This window comes from Balaenoptera borealis (genome assembly GCF_965194805.1).
Source record: "Balaenoptera borealis genome assembly, chromosome: 14".
Lineage (NCBI taxonomy): Eukaryota > Metazoa > Chordata > Mammalia > Artiodactyla > Balaenopteridae > Balaenoptera > Balaenoptera borealis.
Window position 1 is genome coordinate 64,034,389 of NC_138875.1, and position 19,396 is coordinate 64,053,784.

General features: G+C 53.6%; 2 protein-coding genes across 7 annotated transcripts in view; one reads left to right on the forward strand and one right to left on the reverse strand.

Annotated features, from left to right (window-relative positions):
* Positions 1 to 159: 159 nt before the first annotated feature.
* Positions 160 to 19,342, reverse strand: COMT (catechol-O-methyltransferase). The gene is made up of 5 exons (XM_082354954.1): positions 19,231 to 19,342; positions 5,542 to 5,883; positions 4,625 to 4,818; positions 4,245 to 4,376; positions 160 to 896 (listed from the first exon to the last, which is right to left on the reverse strand). The coding sequence occupies exons 2-5, from the start codon at positions 5,828 to 5,830 to the stop codon at positions 696 to 698; spliced, it is 816 nt and encodes a 271-aa protein (XP_082211080.1). The 5' UTR covers positions 5,831 to 5,883; positions 19,231 to 19,342; the 3' UTR covers positions 160 to 695.
* The window catches only part of TXNRD2 (thioredoxin reductase 2), a 34,519-nt gene continuing 34,359 nt past the window's right edge, over positions 19,237 to 19,396 (forward strand). For 2 of the 6 annotated variants that reach the window (XM_082354940.1, XM_082354941.1), the window contains exon 1: positions 19,249 to 19,392. In XM_082354940.1, the coding sequence (XP_082211066.1) occupies positions 19,314 to 19,392 (79 nt within the window). In that variant the 5' untranslated portion in view covers positions 19,249 to 19,313. Of the gene's footprint in view, positions 19,393 to 19,396 lie in introns of all 6 variants that reach the window. The other 4 variants (XM_082354944.1, XM_082354942.1, XM_082354939.1 and 1 more) reach the window with 4 other exon arrangements.

Below are 19,396 nucleotides of genomic sequence, written 5' to 3' on the forward strand. Positions count from 1 at the left end.
CGGGAGCAGTACTGAGCAAGGCTGACCTCCGGCACTGCTGCGGCCAGTCTGCAATGTTAGCATCTGGCCAAGGGGAGCAGCTTGTGTTTGGTGCAAAGCTGAGGACACCAGGGGAAAGGAGCATCATCACAGTGGCTGAAAAGAAGCACTCAGTTCATCTCTTACCTAAATATTTAGATCTTTAATTTCTATTTTACTATCTTTTAAACATGATATTGGTATATAAGATTGTTAACAGATGATTTTAGTAAAGAAGTTGCATTACATTCTTAAAAAGTGAAAGAACTCAGAGGAGTCAGAAGTGTGGGGTGAGTTGTTGGTTATGGTGCCATCACTGAGGCATTGCTGCCACCTGGTGACGGCAGACTTCAAGGGCAGGCTCAGAAGCCTGACTGGAATGCTGGGGGGTGGGGGCGGGGGTGGGGGTGTGACACTGTCATGGACTCCACCTGCCTGAGCTGGCCTTTACAGTTAGATACTTTCCAGATTTACTGCAGTGATTTTGCAAGGTGAGCTGGTCGCGCTTGGGGTGGACCCACATGCAGGGGCCAGCACAGGCAGGCCTGGGCCTCGCAGGCCTTGATGGTGTTGCACTGAGGACAGACGCACACATAGCAGACATGGGGCAGCTGGGAGTAGGGCCACCACACCCTTCAGAACCCGGCTTGGCCAGGGAGCTGGGGCAGGGTGGGCGGTCAAGGCTGCGCAGGGCTGCCCGGGCCCTTGTAGACGACCTTCTCCAGGCCGTCCACCACCTGTGAGTACTCAAGGTACGAGCTGAAGTGCGTGCACTCGAAGCGGCTGCTCCCACGCACGTACTCCAGGAACTCTGGTGTCCCCGGGCAGATGACGTTGTCGGCCAGCAACACTGTCCCCTTCCGCAGCAGGCCACACTCCTGCAGGGACAGATGGACTGTTGGAGGAGGTGAGGGTGGCCTAACCTGGGGTCAGCCCTGCGCCAGCTCCTCACTGGCAGCGGCCACAGCAGGAAAGGGCTGTGCTGGGCAGGGGTCTCCTTGCTTCTGCATCCTCAGTACAGCAGGTGCTTACTAAGCGCTAGCTGGAAGTGTGAGTGGAGGAGGTGACGGAGCCAGGATTGGGAAAGCCACAGTGGTGACTAAGGCCAGTGGGTCCCTTGGTCACCGGGTGCCAGGAACACGGGGCTCCTCCAGGTCAGAGATGTCTGGTGCCCAGTGTGTGGGCTGCTGTCAGCGGTCACTGGAGGTTCAATCCGGCCTGACCAGGGTGACTGTTGGGGGGCAGAGATGGGGCACACCTCCCCACCCACCCACAAGCCTGGCCCTCGGGTCCACTCTGTGGCACCCCATCTCCACCAGCGCCTGGGCCCTGGGCAGCTGGCCAGTGTTCCGGGCCTGGGCTCTGCAGAGGGAGGAGCGGCTGGACCTCCCGGGTCCCTCTGCAGTCTCTCTAAGCTGGGGGAGGAGATGCTTAGATTACATCAAAAATCAAAGAGGAAATACCTCGAGAGAAAATGTTTGCCTGGGGGAGGGGGTGAAGTGACGGCCCAGTTGTTATGTTGGAAGCTCAGAATTTTCTTTACATGATCATTAAATAAAAGAAAGAAAAAAAAAAAAAGCAATCCCAAACACAGAAAGCAAAATCAAGCAAGGGCCCCAGGCATGTCTTAAGTTGCCAGCGGGACCACAGGGACAGACGGGCACCCCCTGGTGACTTAGGAATGCGGGGTCCACTGTGCAGCCCTCGAGTCTCCCTGGTGGTGGCTGCCTCCCTTCCGGCCTGTGGGCTGAAGGGGAGGCCAAGGGCCCTCAGGCCAGAGTGGAAAACACAGCTGTGAGATCAGTGAGGCTGGGACAACCCATGAGCCAGAATTTGAACAAAGTACCTCTACTGAATCATGGAGCATTTCTCTTAGAAAAAGAAAAGGAACTTCCCAGCAATCTTGATGAGAAAGGGCAGCCTGGGAGCAGGCGCCCCACCCCCCCACCCCGCCTAGCCCCAGGAGGGCATCTCAGGTTTGGGCAGGAAATGCCCAAGGCGAGCTGGAGCTCGTGCTGAAGGACGCAGGTGGACAAGGTGGGCTCAACAAGTCAGGCGCTAAACGCACAAGTTAATCACAGAGGAGGGATGCAAAAGCCGGGCCGCCCGCCTGGCCCTGGAGAGTTCTGGCCAGAAGCCCACGTCCGAGTAAGGCTGTGTGCTGGCTGCAGGGAGGGAATGGCATTCAGAGGACCAGAGCCGGGTCCACTGTTCCCTGACCCTCCCTCCTTCCGCCCAGGGTGTAGGCTGGGCTGAGACTCCGGCCACCGTGTGGCTTCTGTCTGGCTCTGGCTCTGGGGGAAGCCAGCTGCCCTGCTGGGAGGACACCCAAGCAGCCTGTGGAGAGGCCCGAGCAATGGGGGACCGCGGCCGCCTTGAAGCAGCTCCAGGTCTGAACTGCCACATTCCCTGCCAGCACCTCACCCCAAACCAGGGGGAGCAGCCAGGCCCACGCAGAGCCCGGCTGCAGGGCTTCAGAGCGCACGTTCCCAATTCACAACTTTTCTTCTTTTGAGATAATTACCAGCTTTGAACAAGCGGCACTGAGAAAACTATTAGTTTCCTAGTTACTAAGGGCAATATTTGCTGATTTTCTATCAATGCAGGCCCTGTAATTATCACACACCCCAAAGCTGCTGAAACCTCCCCTCCCGGTGATGCAGGCCCAGCTGCTCAGTTGCCCAGATGTGCTCCCCGTGGCCGCCCCCGCTCTGGCCCGAGGGCCTCCGTGCCAGCCCCCCACTGCCACCCGTCTCGGCCAGCACAGGTCCCTGTGCAGCTCCTGGTCTGGGTCCCCTGCACCGCCACCCCTCCCCACTCCACGCAGCCAACAGGATCTTTCCGGAAGATAGGTCTAGCCTGCCCTCACCTGCCTGAAGCCCTCCTCCGTGCCCTGCCTGTGTGGTCAAGCCCTCCACACAGAGCCCTGGCCCACTGCCCCCATCCTGCCCAGTCCCAGACCATCCTGCACCCTCTCACACACCCCCAGCCAGGGCTGGTTCCTTCTCGCCATGTCCAGGCACCAGGCCCACCACACCCACGCCAACACCACTGGTGCAAGGTCCTGCCTGGCCCCAGCTATGGCTCAAGCAGCCGTGCCCCTGACGCCCACGGTCCCCCGGTGCCGGGCGATGCCCGGCCTGTGGGGGAGCTGAGGTGGGCGAGCAGGGGACTGACAACAAGGGTCAGCCCCATGTGGCTGCCGGGCTGGAGGCCGTGGTGGGGCGGAGCGTCCCCAGCCGCTGTGTTCCCTTGACCGCCCGGGAGGGACAAGGTCGTGGTCATCAATATTGAGCTCCACTCACCTGGGGGCGAGGCAGCCCCCTGGCTACCACGTGGTGCCGGAGGAGCAGCTGGCACTGAGGCTGGACAGCCTGGGGGTGGGCACGCGGGGGCAGGGGCACAGGGGGCGTACAACAAGGAGCCTGGGGAGGAAGGTGGGCAGGAGACGCGTCTTTCCCTGGCCAGCACCTGCTACCCAGTCAGGAGAGCTGCATGGTCACTAGGCTGCCTCCCTCTTGCCTCCCCGGCCCAAGCCCTTGCAGCCCCGGGTGTTCACCCCTCCCAGCCACCCTGGCACAGGCTACCCTGCGGGGATCCCCCTTCCTCCAGTCTCCACCCCGCCCAGGGCCCCGCACTCCCCTCCACGTCCTAACCGCAGGCAGGCTGGCCCAAGCCTCCAGGGCCCCCAGGGCCGCCCTCGGCAGGGCCCATCCCAGCCAGGCAGGCGCGAGGTTCCTGTCAACTATGAATTGGCATTTTCCATTGGCACTTACCATCTACCTCTACAAGGATTAAATCATGTGCTGCTGCAGCTGCTGACTTTCAACACTCCCTGAAAGGAGTTCAGGTAGAGAGCTAAAATGAGGCACTCTGTGCTCTGGGAAAAACTGGCAGAACAGGTCTTCAGATAGAAATTTTCAGAAGAAGATTTTATGAGCCCAATTCTTGTATCTCCTTGTATCTAGAAAAACACTAAAATCCTTCACGGTGATGACTGCTCCTCGTGACTAGCAGAAACATTTGGCAAAAAAATATGCACTCGATTGCATGTACTCCCTCTTCACCAAAATCACATATATATTGACCTTCCCCCCTACCTCTTTGGAACAGTTTCTCAGAGCTATTGGGGGTGCTGTCTCCCAGGCTGCAGTCCTCATTTAGCCCCAAATAAAACTTAACTTGCTACTCTCACACTGTGCAATTTTTTTTAAGTCGACACTTACCTCCAGGAGGAGCGTGTCTGGCAGGTACCGGTCCTTCCAGTGATCGAGGAAGACCATGTCCACAATGTCCACGTCATATTTCTTCTTCAGCTGGGGGATGATGTCCTCGGATGCCCCGACGACAACGGTCACCTGGAACAAAAGACCCCCACCCGGACCCCTGAGTGTCCAAGGGCAGTGAGCTTGGGGCTTCTGGGAGACAGGTTCCCGCTCTGCCCCTCCCTCTGGGGGCCTTGGGAGTCTCCTGCTCTGTGGACCAGGGCTGCGGGCCAGCTGGGTAAACGTGGCCTTGAGCCGCCGGGGTGTGGCCCAGGCCCTTCATGCCCTCCTGGCCCCTGGAACCTGTGTCCACATCTGTCACCCTAGAAATGGTGCCGCACCCTGTCCTGCAGGCCTGCGAAGTCCACCATCTGCTGGGTGATGGCGGCGTAGTCAGGGTTAAGCTCAATGGTGAGCAGCCGGGCGCCGGGCAGCAGCAGGCGGGCCATTCGCACGGCCGAGTAGCCACAGTAGGCACCCAGCTCCAGCAGCACCGAGGGACGCTGCTCCCTCAACACGGCGTCCACGATCTGGCCTACGGAGGGGAGTGGGGTGAGCAGGCAGGGGGTGACCCACCCCAGTCCTGGCCCATCCCTTCCTGACTGAGCAGCAGCCCTTCCCAGTGCCTGGCCCCTCAGGCCTCTGCTTTTGCACTCACTGCTCCCTCTCTTTTCCACCCTTCTTCCCTGCCCCCAACTCGTCCTAACCCAGAGCTGCCCTCTGTGGAAGCCCCCAGACGTGACAGACGTGACAACCACTGTCCAGCCCCCACTCTGCCCCCAGGCTGCACTCAGAGCCTCCCCGGCTCCCTTGAGCTGGACACTGTCAGAAGGTCCAAGGGGGCTGCACAGTGGCTGTCATGTCTGTCCCCAGGGCCTGACTCCAGGGGGTGCAGTGCAGCACTTGCCTGTGCCCCAGGCTGGAGTCCAAAGGTCAGGAGGCAGCCCAAGGGGGGCCTGGTGCCGGTGCCTGTGCCTGGCAGAGTCCAAGGGTCTCCATACACCCTCAGACCCAGCCAGGACACCCAGGGACCCACTGCCCGCCCTGTGCTGACACCTGGCTCTGCCTGACGGCCTGCGAGTGCAGGGCCCACGTGGAGACTCTGCTGTTGCCTCTGACTGGCGTTGGCAAGGGGCCCCTTGAACAGCACCTCCTGGGGGGGTTTATCAAATGTCCCTCCCTCCCATGGGGACAGCGACATGGGCGTCGGGGCTCTGCACAGCCCCTGACCCTCGCCTGTGCCAGCCGCATCGCCCACCTTTCTTGTCGCCCACGTTCATAGCCCACTCCTTCTGTGAGCAGTAGGCGTCGATGGTGTCCAGCACGCTCTGCGGGTCCCCGGCCACCGCGTGCTGCAGCACATGGCGCAGAATGCGCTGCTCCTTGCTGTTGCCCATGAGGAGGTTGCGGACGGGGTGCAGAACAAGCTCGTTCCAGCCAATGATGAACAGGCCCCAGAGTCGCAAGGCCTGCAGCAGCCACAGCAGCGCCAGCAGCACCAGGCCAAGGGCGCCAGCTGCCAGCAGCAGGGGCGGGGCCTCCAGCATCCGTGATGGGGCAATGGGCTGGGCTCTACCCGGCCTTGCAGCCTGAAGGACTCCTGGGAGCACGTGGTCACCACGGTGTTAGTAATCTGCCCTCCTGGCTGACCCACGCTCTCAGTCTGGGGGTGCTGCCACTGCCCCCCCGGCCACCCCCCTGTGCTGATGGGGGTACAAGGTTCAAGAGGCCAGCCACGTGCCTGGTGGCCAGCTCCAGGTGAGCACAGCCACAGCCCCGCCCACCTGCAAACCACTTCCCACTGGGGCTGCGTCCCGGGTGGGGAGCGGGTGTGTCTGGCTTCCCCCAGCCCCGCGGCTTCCCAGGCGGCCCTGACAAGGGACACAGCTGGCCTGAGGCTTGTTTACACGGCACAGGGGAAGCCGGCCTCACGCATAGCCCCCTTGGGCACTCACACTCGGGACAGTCCAGGAGCTCATGTGGACCTGTGAGTTTCCAGAGAAGGACACAGGCAGCCCCCAAGTCAGGCACACAGGGCACAGCCCATTGGCTCTTCCCATAGGAGACGACCACACAGGGCCAGTCTGTCCCCTCTTCCCACTCGAGGAGGAAGGCCACCCTGCCACCCACACCACAGTGGGAGCGAGACAGGCCTCCCCCCGGCAGGCGACCCTTTGGGCAGGTAGCTGGGGTCCCAGTCAGATGAGGGGCCCGGGGCCCCTGAGACACGGCAAGGCTGAGCTGGCACAGAGCAGAGACGTTAAAATGGAAAAGGATGAAAGACAGAGGAAGGTGGGAAGCTTCCATCGGGGCTTGCGGTCATGCAGGGGTCATGCATAGGAAGGGGCCACACAGGACCCTGCTTCCCGAGAAGCTCCCATTGGGAAAGGCACATGGGAAAGCGGGCAGGCCAAGGATCTTGGAGGGGAGACCCCTCGAGGACAGCTCAGGGCTCCAAACCCCAACGCCCTGGACCACGAGGAGGGGGCCTGGTGGGCAGAGCAGGGATGAACAGGGGAGCATGGACACCCAGACGTCTGAGTGGTCTCGGGCCACATGGCCTATTTACACCAGGCACAGTGAGCACATGGTCAGCAGGTCAGAGTCTTCACACACAAAGGCCCAGGTGGTGCCCACGCCCTGCTCTCCTACTCCCAGGCCACTGACCAGACCTGCCTCCTCAGACGGCTCCGCCCCCCACGCCCCTCCTCTGAGCTCAGCAGCAAAGCAGATGGAATTTGTGCGGGGTTCTCCTGCCTTTAAGCAGGAACCATAACCTGAAGGTGACCAGAGTCCTGGCACATGGGCCCCTCCCGGAGGCCGGCCTGGCCCTCAAGTGAGAGCAGAGAGGCAGTGAGACGTAGCCTGGAGTGTCCCCCAGTCCGGGACACCAGGGACGGCCTTCCTGGTTTCCCTGGTCCTGGCACTGCCCTGCAGGCTAAGGAGGCACATGCCCCACGGGGCAGGACGCACCACCACCAAGGAGGCAGGTAGGGGAAGCACAGGGAAGGCGCCGTGGGTTAAGGCACAGCGCTTTCTTCCAGGGACGGGTGACCGGACTCAACAAGGAGGGGCCGAGTGGCCTGAAGTGACCAGAACTGCCCACTGTGCTCCTTTCTGAGAGCTTAGGAGCCCCTAACCACACCTGTGCTGCTTTATGTATCACGACTATCTTCACTAGCAGTGGTGAGATGTTGGGTCATTTTGATTTATTCTCTGGGTTGATGAAAAAAACTAATAAATGTTACACATAAATATCAAAAATAAGAAGGAATATTCCGGGGACTTCCCTGGTGACTCAGTGGTTAAGAATCTGCCTGCCAATGCAGGGGACACGGGTTCGAGCCCTGGTCTGGGAAGATCCCACATGCCGTGGAGCAACTAAGCCCGTGCGCCACAACTACCGAGCCTGCGCTCTAGAGCCCGCGAGCCACAACTACTGAGCCCACGTGCCACAACTACTGAACCCCGCGTGCCTAGAGCCTGTGCTCCGCAACAAGAGAAGCCACCGCAATGAGAAGCCCGCGCACCGCAACGAAGAGTAGCCCCCACTTGCTGCATCTAGAGGAAGCCTGCGCCCAGCAACGAAGACCCAATGCAGCCAAGAATAAATAAATAAATACATACATACATTTATTAAAAAAAAAAAAAAAAAGAATAAAGCCACTGAAGGAAGCCACACTTGGAGGAAGTGCTTTAGGGCCGTGGAGAACCCTCTGTGGGGAAACAAAGCATGGGGGGCTCCTCTTGTTTCAGGTCTTCGTACCCAAGTGCCTTCTGCTCTGCCCTTCCAAAGAGCCATGGTGAGGTCACTCGGTATACCCAGCAGTGGCCTTGGGACCCTAGGATCCCAACGCCCTGCTTGGCTCTGGGCCCAGGGTGGGAGATAAAGAGCCCCAGTTACCCTGACAGGAGGACAAAGAGGCTGTTGGCCAGAAGGTAAGAGCCGATGACCGAGGGGCACCCTTGAACCCTCTGTTTCTGTGTGTCCTAAACACGCCATGATGGAAAGGTTTTAAGGGGCTTGCAAAGTGCACTTTCCAAACATGGTTCCCGACTGCAGTGAGGGGAAGGGGCAAAGCTCTGTGCAGGATGCTGTGTCCTGTTCCCGGTGGCTCTCGCCTCAGGACAGGGGCAGTCCTGGGAGAGGCTGCCGCGGAGATCCGGTTTTGCTGAGGAGGCTGGACCGTCATGAGGCCTCCACAGGTGACACATTTAGCATCATGATAGCAAGAGGGAAGTTGAGGGAGACACAGATAAATGAAAAGACATACCATGTCCACGGACTGGAGACTTGATATTTTCAGGATGTAAACAGTGCCCAGCGTGACCCTCAGATACAATGCCACTCTCACCAAAAAAGTCCAATAGCATTTTTGCAGAAATAGAAAAATCCATCCTAAAAGTCATATGGAATCTCAAGGGACCTACAATAGCCAAAACAATCTTGGAAAAGAACAAAGTTGGAGAACTCACACTTCCTAATTGCAAAACTTACTGCAAAGCTACAGTAATTAACACACTGTGGTACAGACACATAAAACAAAGGGACAGAACTGAGAGGCTGGAAACAAACCCTCACGTCTATGATCAAATGATTGTTTTACAAGGTGCCAGGACCATTCCATAGGAAAGGTTCTGGGACAACTAGAGTTCCACCTGTGAAAGAATGAACTTGGACCATTACCTCACACCATATACAAAACTAACTCAAAATGCATCCAAAACCTAATTTTAAGAGATAAAACCATAAAACTCGTAGAAGAAAACGTAAGAGTAAATCTTCATGACCTTGAATTTGGCAATGGATTCTTTGATATGACACCAAAACCATAGGCAACAAAAGAAAAATAGAATTTCATTAAAATTAAAAACTTTGTGCATCAAAGGACACTATCTAGAGAGCAAAGGACAACCCAGGGGATGGGAGAAAATATTTGCAAACCACATATCTGATGAGGGTTTAAAATCCTGAATATATATAAGAATTCCTACAACTCAAAGACAACAACCCAGTTAGAAAATGGGCAAAGGACATGAATAGACATTTCTCTAAAGAAGATACACCGGGCTTCCCCGGTGGCGCAGTGGTTGGGGGTCTGCCTGCCAATGCAGGGGACACGGGTTCGAGCCCTGGTCTGGGAAGATCCCACATGCCGCGCAGCAACTGGGCCCGTGAGCCACAGTTACTGAGCCTGCGCGTCTGGAGCCTGTGCTCCGCAACAAGAGAGGCCGCGATAATGAGAGGCCCGCGCACCGCGATGAAGAGTGGCCCCGGCTTGCCGCAACTGGAGAAAGCCCTCGCACAGAAATGAAGACCCAACACAGCCATAAATTAAAAAAAAAAAAAAAAAAAGAAGATACACCAACAACCAATAAGCACATGAAAAGGTGCCCAACATCACTAGTCACTAAGGAAATGTAGATCAAAGCCACAAGGTACAACTTCACACCAATTAGGATGACTTCCCCCAAAAAAGGGAACATAATGAGTGTTGGCGGGGATGTGGAGAAATCAGAAACTCGTGCATGGCTGATGGGAACGTAAGACGGAGCAGCTGCTGTGGAAAAAAGCTGGTGGTTCCTCAAAATGTTAAATATAGAGTCACCATATGACCCAGCAATTCCACTTCTGGGAGTGGACCCAAGAGAACTTAGAGCAGGAACTTGAACCTGCACTTGTCCACCCACGTTCTGAGCAATGTGAGTCACAGCAGCCGAGGGACGAACGAATAGAAATAGACGAACGGACAAAGTGTGGTCTATCTGCACACTGCGGCATCACTTGGCTATTAAGATGAATGCAGCCCTGATTCACATCCCACAAGGAAGGAAGTGCTGACACCCTGCTACATCACGGATGGACCTAGAGGACATTATGCTCAATGATATAAGCCAGACACAAGAGGATAAATACTGAATGTTTCCACTCATATGAAATACCTACAAGAAGCAAATCCACAGAGACAGAAAGCAGAACAGAAGTTGCCAGGGGCTGGGGAGGAGGAGGGTAATTACTGCTGAATGGGGACAGAGCTTCTGCCTGGGATGATGAGAAAGTGCTGAAAATAGCGGCAATGGTTACACAACTATGTGAATGCACTTAATGCCACCTAACTGTACCCTTAGAAATGGTTAAAATGGTAAATTTTAACTTATTATGTTTTACTACAGTAAAAACAGTGGAAAACCAAGAAAACAAGCCACCCTGTTTCTGGTCCTCCCTATTCCAAAAAGAAAAAGGGACATACCACTCCCCACTAGGAAGCAGGATCCAGAAAGACCAGCCCAGCTCCCAGTCTCTCTGTCCTCTGGCCACCTGCCCCCTGAGACTGGGTGCCTGGGGGCAGCCTGCTGCCTGCCCCACAGTGCACACTCACCCCCTTCTGGGAGGAGGGGAAGGCCTCCTTGTCCTGAGCTTCCTCTGACACCTCCGGTGTATGTATGTACCCTGCATCCATCTCCCCAGAGACAGCACGTGGACCTGGGTGAGGGGCAGGCCCTCTTTCCCCAAACCACCACAGCAACAGCCCACCCCGCAAACCTTCCTTATTATAAGCCCGTTACTTTTATGGCTGCATTGGGTCTTTGTTGCTGCTCACGGGCTTTCTCTAGTTGTGGAGAGCGGGGGCTACTCTTCGTTGTGGTGTGCGGGCTTCTCACTGGGTGGTTTCTCTTGTTGCGGAGCACCGGCTCTAGGCGCACAGGCTCAGTAGTTCTGGCGCACGGGCTTAGTTGCTCCGCGGCATGTGGGGTCTTCCCGCACCAGGGCTCGAACCCGTGTCCCCTGCATTGGCAGGCGGATTCTTAACCACTGCACCACCAGGGAAGTCCCAAGCCCGTTCTTAAGTGTTCTCCCTGCAACCCTCAAACCACGCCCTCTCTCATCTCCTATCACCACTTATCCTCCTGGAGATAATCTCCCCAAGGGCCCAATGGAGATGCTGGCCAGGGCCCTGGCCCCCCTCAGGCCCAGGTGGGGACGGGCAATCAGGGCACAGACACCCAGAGCCATGGGATCTTCAGTCCCGGGGTTCCGAGGCTAGTCTGAAAAGTCCATCAAGACACTGGGAATGCCTCTGGCCCCTCTGCAAAGAGCTGAATCTGCTGTGGCGCCTGGGTGGCCCTCCCCCTGTCTGGAGAGCAGCGGACGCCTGGGCCTCAGCCACACTCGTGGGGAAGCCGGGGGAGGGCCAGACGGCACTTGTGTGGGGGCTCCAGGAGCCACACAAGGCCGGCCAGCCTCCCAGAGAAAGGGCTTGAGGGGCGCAGCGTCCCCAGAGGGCAGGCCTCAGAGCACAGGCAACAGTTGGGGGCAAAAGTGTGTGGGTTGGCCAGGGTCCTTGTGAAGGGGGTCCAGGGGCTGGCTGACCGAGCTGGGGGTCTGCCGGGGACATGCAAAGCTGTGCCCTCAGGCACTGCCCGTGTGCACCCCGTGCACAGGAGGCCCAGGGACCATAGGCTCATCTCCCTTCCCTGTGATTCTGGCTCCAGACAAACGTCCGCAGACCACAGTGAGTAGAGGTGTTGCCCCTGAAGCAGGGGGCAGGGGAAGGCTAGGGCACCTCCTGGGCTGGAGTCCCTCCTGGCCCTTGGGGGCCACTCTGCTCCTCCCTGGGGACTCCCTGCAGCCCCGCTGATGGAGCAGTACTCGGGCTGCCTCTGCCCACTTCCTCCTGGTTGGCATAGCATCCTTGCTAAGGATAAGGTGGTCTTGGGTGGCTCCCCTTCCCACTCCCTCCTCCCCCAGCCCCTGCCTCCTCTGTCCTCTGTCCCTTCCCGGCCTTTCCCCTACCCCCAGCCCCTAAAATCCCCCAGCCCCTGAAACCTTGGGCCCTGCCCCACTGGGGGCTCTCAAGGGACTCAGGGACCCCCGAAAGCAACCACTTGAGGCTGAAAAGGAAAAAAAAATGAATTGGAAACATTTAGTCTACGCCTCCCTAAGATTATATACCAGGGAAGAAAAAATCTTAAAGGTGTCCCCACAGATGCTGGTGGGAAGCTTTAAAGCCTCATATGTAACAGGTAATTAACCTGCCCCACCTGCCACAACATGATTCGGATAAAAATATAAAACGAAGCAAAGACAAGGTCTAACTCTTATATAAACTAGTGAGTTTTATATAATTGTATTTATGCCTGACACATAGCTAAAATTTTTTTTTAAAGAAAACCATCTCTGTTTGCATCTGTCTGTATGTTTATGTAAGATCGTATGTTTATATATATATATATATGATATTTCCCTACCTCCAGACGGTATTACCAAATCAGGTTATAAAATTCCTTAAAGGAGTTCTATCGTAATTGGCTTGGAGAGGAACAAGCACTTACGTAAATTAAATCTTCCTAAACCTCCCGAAATATAAGAACCAACTCAACTGTTTTTCAAGTTCCTGTAATTTGGTAAATCTTTGCTAAATAAAACTAGTTTAATATTGTTCATTTCATAAAACAGGTGTATCTTTAGAGTTGTCAACATTAAACATAGTGCAAATATACATTTTTATTCTACTTGGTTTACTAGTCAAATAGCTAATATTTTATACACTAGACATTTAAGATTTTACACATAAGTTTGATTTTAATCAAATCCAGTCACTATTCTGACACACTTTATTTCAATAATAATTGTGTTTTATAATGTGTCTGCCTAAAAACAGTTTCCAAAATCTTTTTGGCAATTTGCAACCTTAGAGTTATGCCAAGTTAAGTTAAATAACAGATATTCATTGAATATCTAAATAATTTCTAAATAAGATAAGGTGCTGAGGATTTCCCAGGTGGCTCAGTGGTTAAGAATCCGCCTGCCAATGCAGGGGACACAGGTTCGAGCCCTGGTCCAGGAAGATCCCACATGCCACGCAGCGACTAAGCCTGTGCACCACAACTCCTGAAGCCCACACTCCTAGAGCCTGTGCTCAGCAACAAGGGAAGCCACCGCAACGAGAAGCCCACGCACCGACAACGAAGAGTCGCCCCCACTCACCACAACTAGAGGAAGCCTGCACACAGCAACGAAGACCCAATGCAGCCAAAAATAATTAATTAATCAATCAATCAATTAATTAATTAAAAAAGATAAAGTGCTGAAACATTCATTATTAGGCATAAGTTTAAGTTTATATACTTTTGGCTTCTCATGTTTATATGCTACAAAGAAGCTAAAGACATTTGGGTGTGTTAATAAACATATTCTTGCCACAGTCAAACAATTTGTACTGTCAAAAGCATCTACCTTACAGATTACGAGATGTTATATTCATAAAATTTGCTAATCTGCTACAGAATACTGGGATATGACAGACAATTTGCAATTGCCTACTTCCCAGTTTTCTCTGTAAAATAAAGGTTGCTAATGGTTAAAAATTATAATCAATGTGTGAGAATAAAACTACTACTAGATACAAAGCAAAGGGAAACAACTTGGTACACAAAGTAGGATGTGTTCTTATGTGAAAAGTATGCAGGGAATGTAGGATGTGTTTTTGTTAGGGAAGGAAAGTTGTTTTGTCCTCAAGTAAAATAAAAAAGAGGGAAACAAACCTGAATGGACATAGAAAGTGGTGGAAGGTTTGTGGAAAAGGAATTTTGTGTTGTGAGGTTACAGCTGGCTAAGGTTAAATGGATTTGTATACAAAGTTTTCTTAAATGAGCTTTACCATCAATAGCACACTGATACAAAACTAGAGCTTGGTTTCCTCTCTGTTAAAATGAGATTTCTTGGATTATTGGTCTGCTTTTAATAAGAGATTGTAAAAGGTTTCTCTCTACCTTTTGAATAATCTTCCTAGGAAACAAAGCTGTGTCTTAAAATAATTCCCTGTACCTCTCGTCGCCACTCGGGAGAACTGAGTGTCCCCCCTCGTCAAAAGCTCAGGTCTGCAGTCCTGTTTCCTCCTGTTCCTACTTGTGAGCTCCCGTATTGTCACTTGGTTAACGAAATAACTGAGTCTTGTTCTGCAGTGAGCTGGGATCCTATTTAATCAAGTGTTCAAACCTTCTGACATTTTGGACAACTCTGTCTTCCCAAAATCAATCCTAAATGAAGTCTTGGATCTCAAAATGGCTTTTTTCCAAGGGACCCCCAGAGGGTCCTTGGAAAATCTCAGTGGTTTGTACTTTTACCTTGTAAAAGAAGGGATGTTAAAAATAATTAGGTCTGGGGCTTCCCTAGTGGCGCAGTGGTTGAGAGTCTGCCTGCCAATGCAGGGGACGCGGGTTCGGGCCCTGGTCTGGGAAGATCCCACAAGCAGCGGAGCAACTAGGCCCGTGAGCCACAATTACTGAGCCTGCGCGTCTGGCACCTGTGCTCCGAAATAAGAGAGGCTGCGATAATGAGAGACCCGCGCACCGCAATGAAGAGAGGCCCCCACTTGCCATAACTAGAGCCCTCGCACAGAAACGAAGACCCAACACAGCCATAAATAAATAAATAAATAAATAAAAATTTATAAATAACAAGCTCAGAGAGAAACTGTATGATATGATTGATTTAAAAAATAATAATAATAATTAGGTCTGTCTGTTATGGTAAACTGCATGGGAAGCACTGTCAAATAAGAAGAGAATCTTAACTTTCCCTATGTTATATTTGTACCGGTAAACGCTATTAATATAAATATTTTAGAAATTTTGCTTGCTTTCCATATGTTCTGGTATAATGTTATCACTCATAATTATAGTTAATATTTAAAATGGTGTGTATGTTACAGAAACATCCAAATTGCCTTGTCAATTGTGTTTTTATAATGAACTCTCATCAGTTCTTTTTTTTTTTTTAATTTTTATTTTCGGCTGCGTTGGGTCTTTGTTGCTGTGCTCGGGCTTTCTCTGGTTGCGGTGAGCGGGGGCTACTCTTCATTGCGGTGTGCGGGCTTCTCATTGTGGTGGCTTCTCTTGTTGCGGAGCACGGGCTCTAGGCGCGCGGGCTTCAGTAGTTGTGGCATGCGGGCTCAGTAGTGGTGGCACATAAGCTCTAGAACGCAGGCTCAGTAGTTGTGGCACACGGGCTTAGCTGCTCCGTGGCATGTGGGACCTTCCCGGACCAGGGCTCGAACCCATGTCCCCTGCATTGGCAGCCGGATTCTTACTGCACCACCAGGGAAGCCCCTCTCATCAGTTCTTTAACCACAGCCATTTTAAGTCTTTTGTCAGCTGCAGGTAACTTTGTTTCACTCTCATGCTTCTCCAAAGCATTTGCAATCAGCTACAGGCCAGGGGGCTTCATCATCAACAAAAAGGGCCTGTCTCAGAGACCTGCGGAAGGACTGGGCAGGGACCTCGGGCAGCGCCATCCCTCTGGACTAAGGATCAGAACCCAGAACCCAGAACTCTAGTGGAGAAACCCACAGGCCCAGGAACTGCTCTCCCAAGATCAAGCAGAACGAAAACTAACTACATGACACAATGTTCATTGCAGCTCTATTTACAATAGCCAGGACATGGAAGCAACCTAAGTGTCCATCGACAGATGAATGGATAAAGAAGATGTGACACAGATATACAATGGAATATTACTCAGCCATAAAAAGAAACGAAATTGAGTTATTTGCAGTGAGGTGGATGGACCTAGAGTCTGTCATACAGAGTGAAGTCAGAAAGAGAAAAACAAATACTGTATGCTAACACATATATATGGAATCTAAAAAAAAAAAAAAAATTGGTTCTGAAGAACCTAGGGGCAGGACAGGAATAAAGACGCAGACATAGAGAATGGACTTGAGGACGCGGGGAGTGGGAAGGGTAAGCTGGGACGAAGTGAGAGAGTGGCATGGACATATATACACTACCAAATGTAAAATAGCTAGCTAGTGGGAAGCAGCCGCATAGCACAGGGAGATCAGCTCGGTGCTCTGTGACCACCTAGAGGGGTGGGATAGGGAGGGTGGGAGGGAGATGCAAGAGGGAGGAGATATGGGGATGTATGTATATTTATAGCTGATTCACTTTGTTATAAAGCAGAAACTAACACACCATTGTGAAGCAATTATACTCCAATAAAGATGTTAAAAAAAAAAAACTAACTACATGAGACTAAGTAAACTGACAAAGCATGATTATAATTTTTATGGCTTCTGTTTAGAATAGTTGGCTCTTTTCTTTTTTAAGAGTTATTTGTTTATTTTTTAAATTATTATTTATTTATTTGGTTGTGCCGGGTCCTAGTTGTGGCAGGCCAGCTCCTTAGTTGCAGCTCGAGGGCTCCTTAGTTGCGGCTCACTGGCTCCTTAGTTGTGGCATGAAAACTCTTAGTTGCAGCATGCATGTGGGATCTAGTTCCCTGACCAGGGATCGAATGTGGGCCCCCTGCATTGGGAGCGCTGAGTCTTATTCACTGTACCACCAGGGAAGTCCCTTGTTGGCTCTTTAATGTCCCATTTTCTGGATATTAGAGAAAAAAAAAAACTTTCCCTTTTCTCTTAAGCTATCTGTGACTCATAACAATCTAGTAAGTTATACTTCTGTAAACAAAATTGAAGCATTTATGTTTTTCTCTGCACCTGATCCCTCCAAAAATCAGAAACTATTATTGAGTATCCTTGTTTTCATGGCAATATAGTTATTTGCATAGGTTTAATAAGACTCTGTCTTCTTTGTGATAGGACATAACTGAAAACGTTGCTTGTATTACCAAGGAATGTCATGTTTGAAAATGACGCATGGACTCAGCTATGACCAGACGGTTCTAAGGAACTGCAGTCACTTTATGGAACCAAGGCTTAAAAAGCCCTCTGGGAAAACCCAGCTTGGTGCTGGGCATCCAGCGTCCCCAGTCTCCCAGGGACCGAGGAAGGTTGCCTCCTGCAGGCCTAGGAACTCTGGGATATTGGGGGAACCTTGAGCAGAGAGGAGTTCACTCGAGTCTACAGGTGAAGTCTGCTGGCACTTTCTTGACTTCCTAGCCTTGGAAGCTTTTAAATGTCCAATCTGAGATTCCCTGTAAAAAATTCCACGAGGCAAACTTTAAAAGGGCTGTGTGTCAACCATTATTCTTGCTGCACTTATGTAAAGAATCAGCCCAAATCTAGTGAGACCAGAGCTATTTTGTAAACAAGAATAATCTTACTTTATCTTTGATCAAAAATGGAAGTGACTACAGAGAGAAATTTTGTCTCAGTGGAGAAAATAATACACCTCGTGGGTCATCAGAGTCCAGTCCTGTCTGTTGCCTTTGAGGTTTTATTATCCACCTGTTCGCTGGACTGCACTGCCGACTTACACATTTGTCAGCATTCACCAGATCCCCAGGCCTTTCCATTTCCTTCAATATCTGGTACACCTCTCCAAATATAAATTTTTCCCATTTTCCTCCCTCCCTCCTGGCGTGACTGCCCAGACCCATCCTGGGACTCAGGTGTCGTGTAGCTGCCTTTTTCCTCCAGGGTCTGAAAAAGCCCTGGAAGCTGAAGGCAGATAAGGTGGCAGGAACTTCAGAGAACCGGTCACCACCGCCCATCACATGTGGGCCACTGCGTGAGCCCACCGGGATGCCCACGTCTCCCGGGCTCTGCTCCGGACGGAAGTAGCCTTGCCTGCGACTCTGAGGTCTCCACGTCACCACAAACATTCACAGGCAAACCGGGAAATCTGGTGGACTGGCACCGCGGCCTCACTCCACCACCTAGAGACCTGAGAGCTCAACGTCTAAAATCTTCTCAACTGGACGGCCTCAGGACTCAAAACCCAGGTCTACTGTTGGCTCCGACCATTCACTAAGGAGACGCTCCCTGACAGAACCCAGCCAGGCTCCTCTGAGCCCTCTTCTCCAAGAGGCCTCCTGTAAAGACTGGAACAAACACTGACTGCGTTTCTCAGCTAGAGGCCACTTCCCTACAATGCCCTGGCCCCCCACGGTGCCCGCTTGACAAGCTCATCGCTTCTAGCAACACCGCCCAGCTTCTGCAGGAGGGCAGGAGTCCAAATCCAGTTGGCAAGCTCAGGTGGGAGTCACATGGACCCATGCCTCTTCGCACTTTTTGTATTTTCCACCCCCTGAGTCTCGAGCCCCGATGCCCCCTCACCCACACTTAAAAGGCCCAGTTGCCTCTGAGCAAGTCTGGAGGGTGCTGGGGTCTTTCCCCAACTGTGCAGTTACCAATGTTCTCTGTGTTTATCTGACCCACTCTCCTGGCAAGCCCCTCGGACCCCTCCAGGAGTGGAGGCAGCAGCGTGCAGAAATCCCACTGTTCAAAACTCAAAGGCTGGTCTGGGGCAGGTCGGGGCCCAGGCTTCCCCTTCCTGGTAGGGCCACCATTCCCACAAAAGGAAAGGCCCCAGGGCACCCCAGGGCCTGCCAGCGCTACCAGATGGCTGAGCCCCTCGCCCAGGTCCCCACAGTTCTCCCTCTCCGAGGACCCAAGGACAGTCAGACCCTGACTGTGCAACCCATTCCCATGGCCAAGCCCGCCCAGAAACCACCACACCTGGGGTCGGGGTCTCCAAGCCCTGTGGTGGCCTCTGTGCCCAAGTGGACTTTCTCTCTGCAGCACGACTCCCCCTTCCTCCACCAGCCTGGTGCCATCGCCCCCACCCATGTCAGAAGACCCCACCTCATGTCCAGAGAGTCCCTCACCCCAAGTCCTGGGACCCCCACCCCCACCCCACTTAAGGTCTAGAGACTCCACCTCATGTCCGGAGACCCACTCCAGATCCGGGGACCTCGCCACCCTAGGTCCCGGGACCCCACCCCAGGTTGAAGCCCCCCTCCATGTCCGGAGACCCCACCCCAGATCCGGGGACCCCCCCCATTTAGGGTCCGGAGACCCCACCTCACCTCCGGAGACCCACCCCATGTCCAGGGACATCCCCCGCCCAGGTCGGAGCCCCCGCCCCAGGGGGATCCCTCCACCCGGATCCGCCCCCAATTCGAGGCTCCTCGCCCCGGGTCGGAGCGCCTCTCCCCGTCCAGAGCCCGCCGGGTGGGACCCTGGCCGCGCGCACCAACCTCTCGCGTCCCCGTCGGTCGTCGGCGCAGGCAGCGCGGCGGGCAGCCCGAGCCGGCCGAGGCCCCAGGCGGCGGCGGCGGCGATGGCGGCCCTGAGAGGACCTGCCGGGCGCTTCCGGTGGCGCGTGCGGGCCGTGCCGGGCGGAGCGCGGGGCACTGCAGGTCT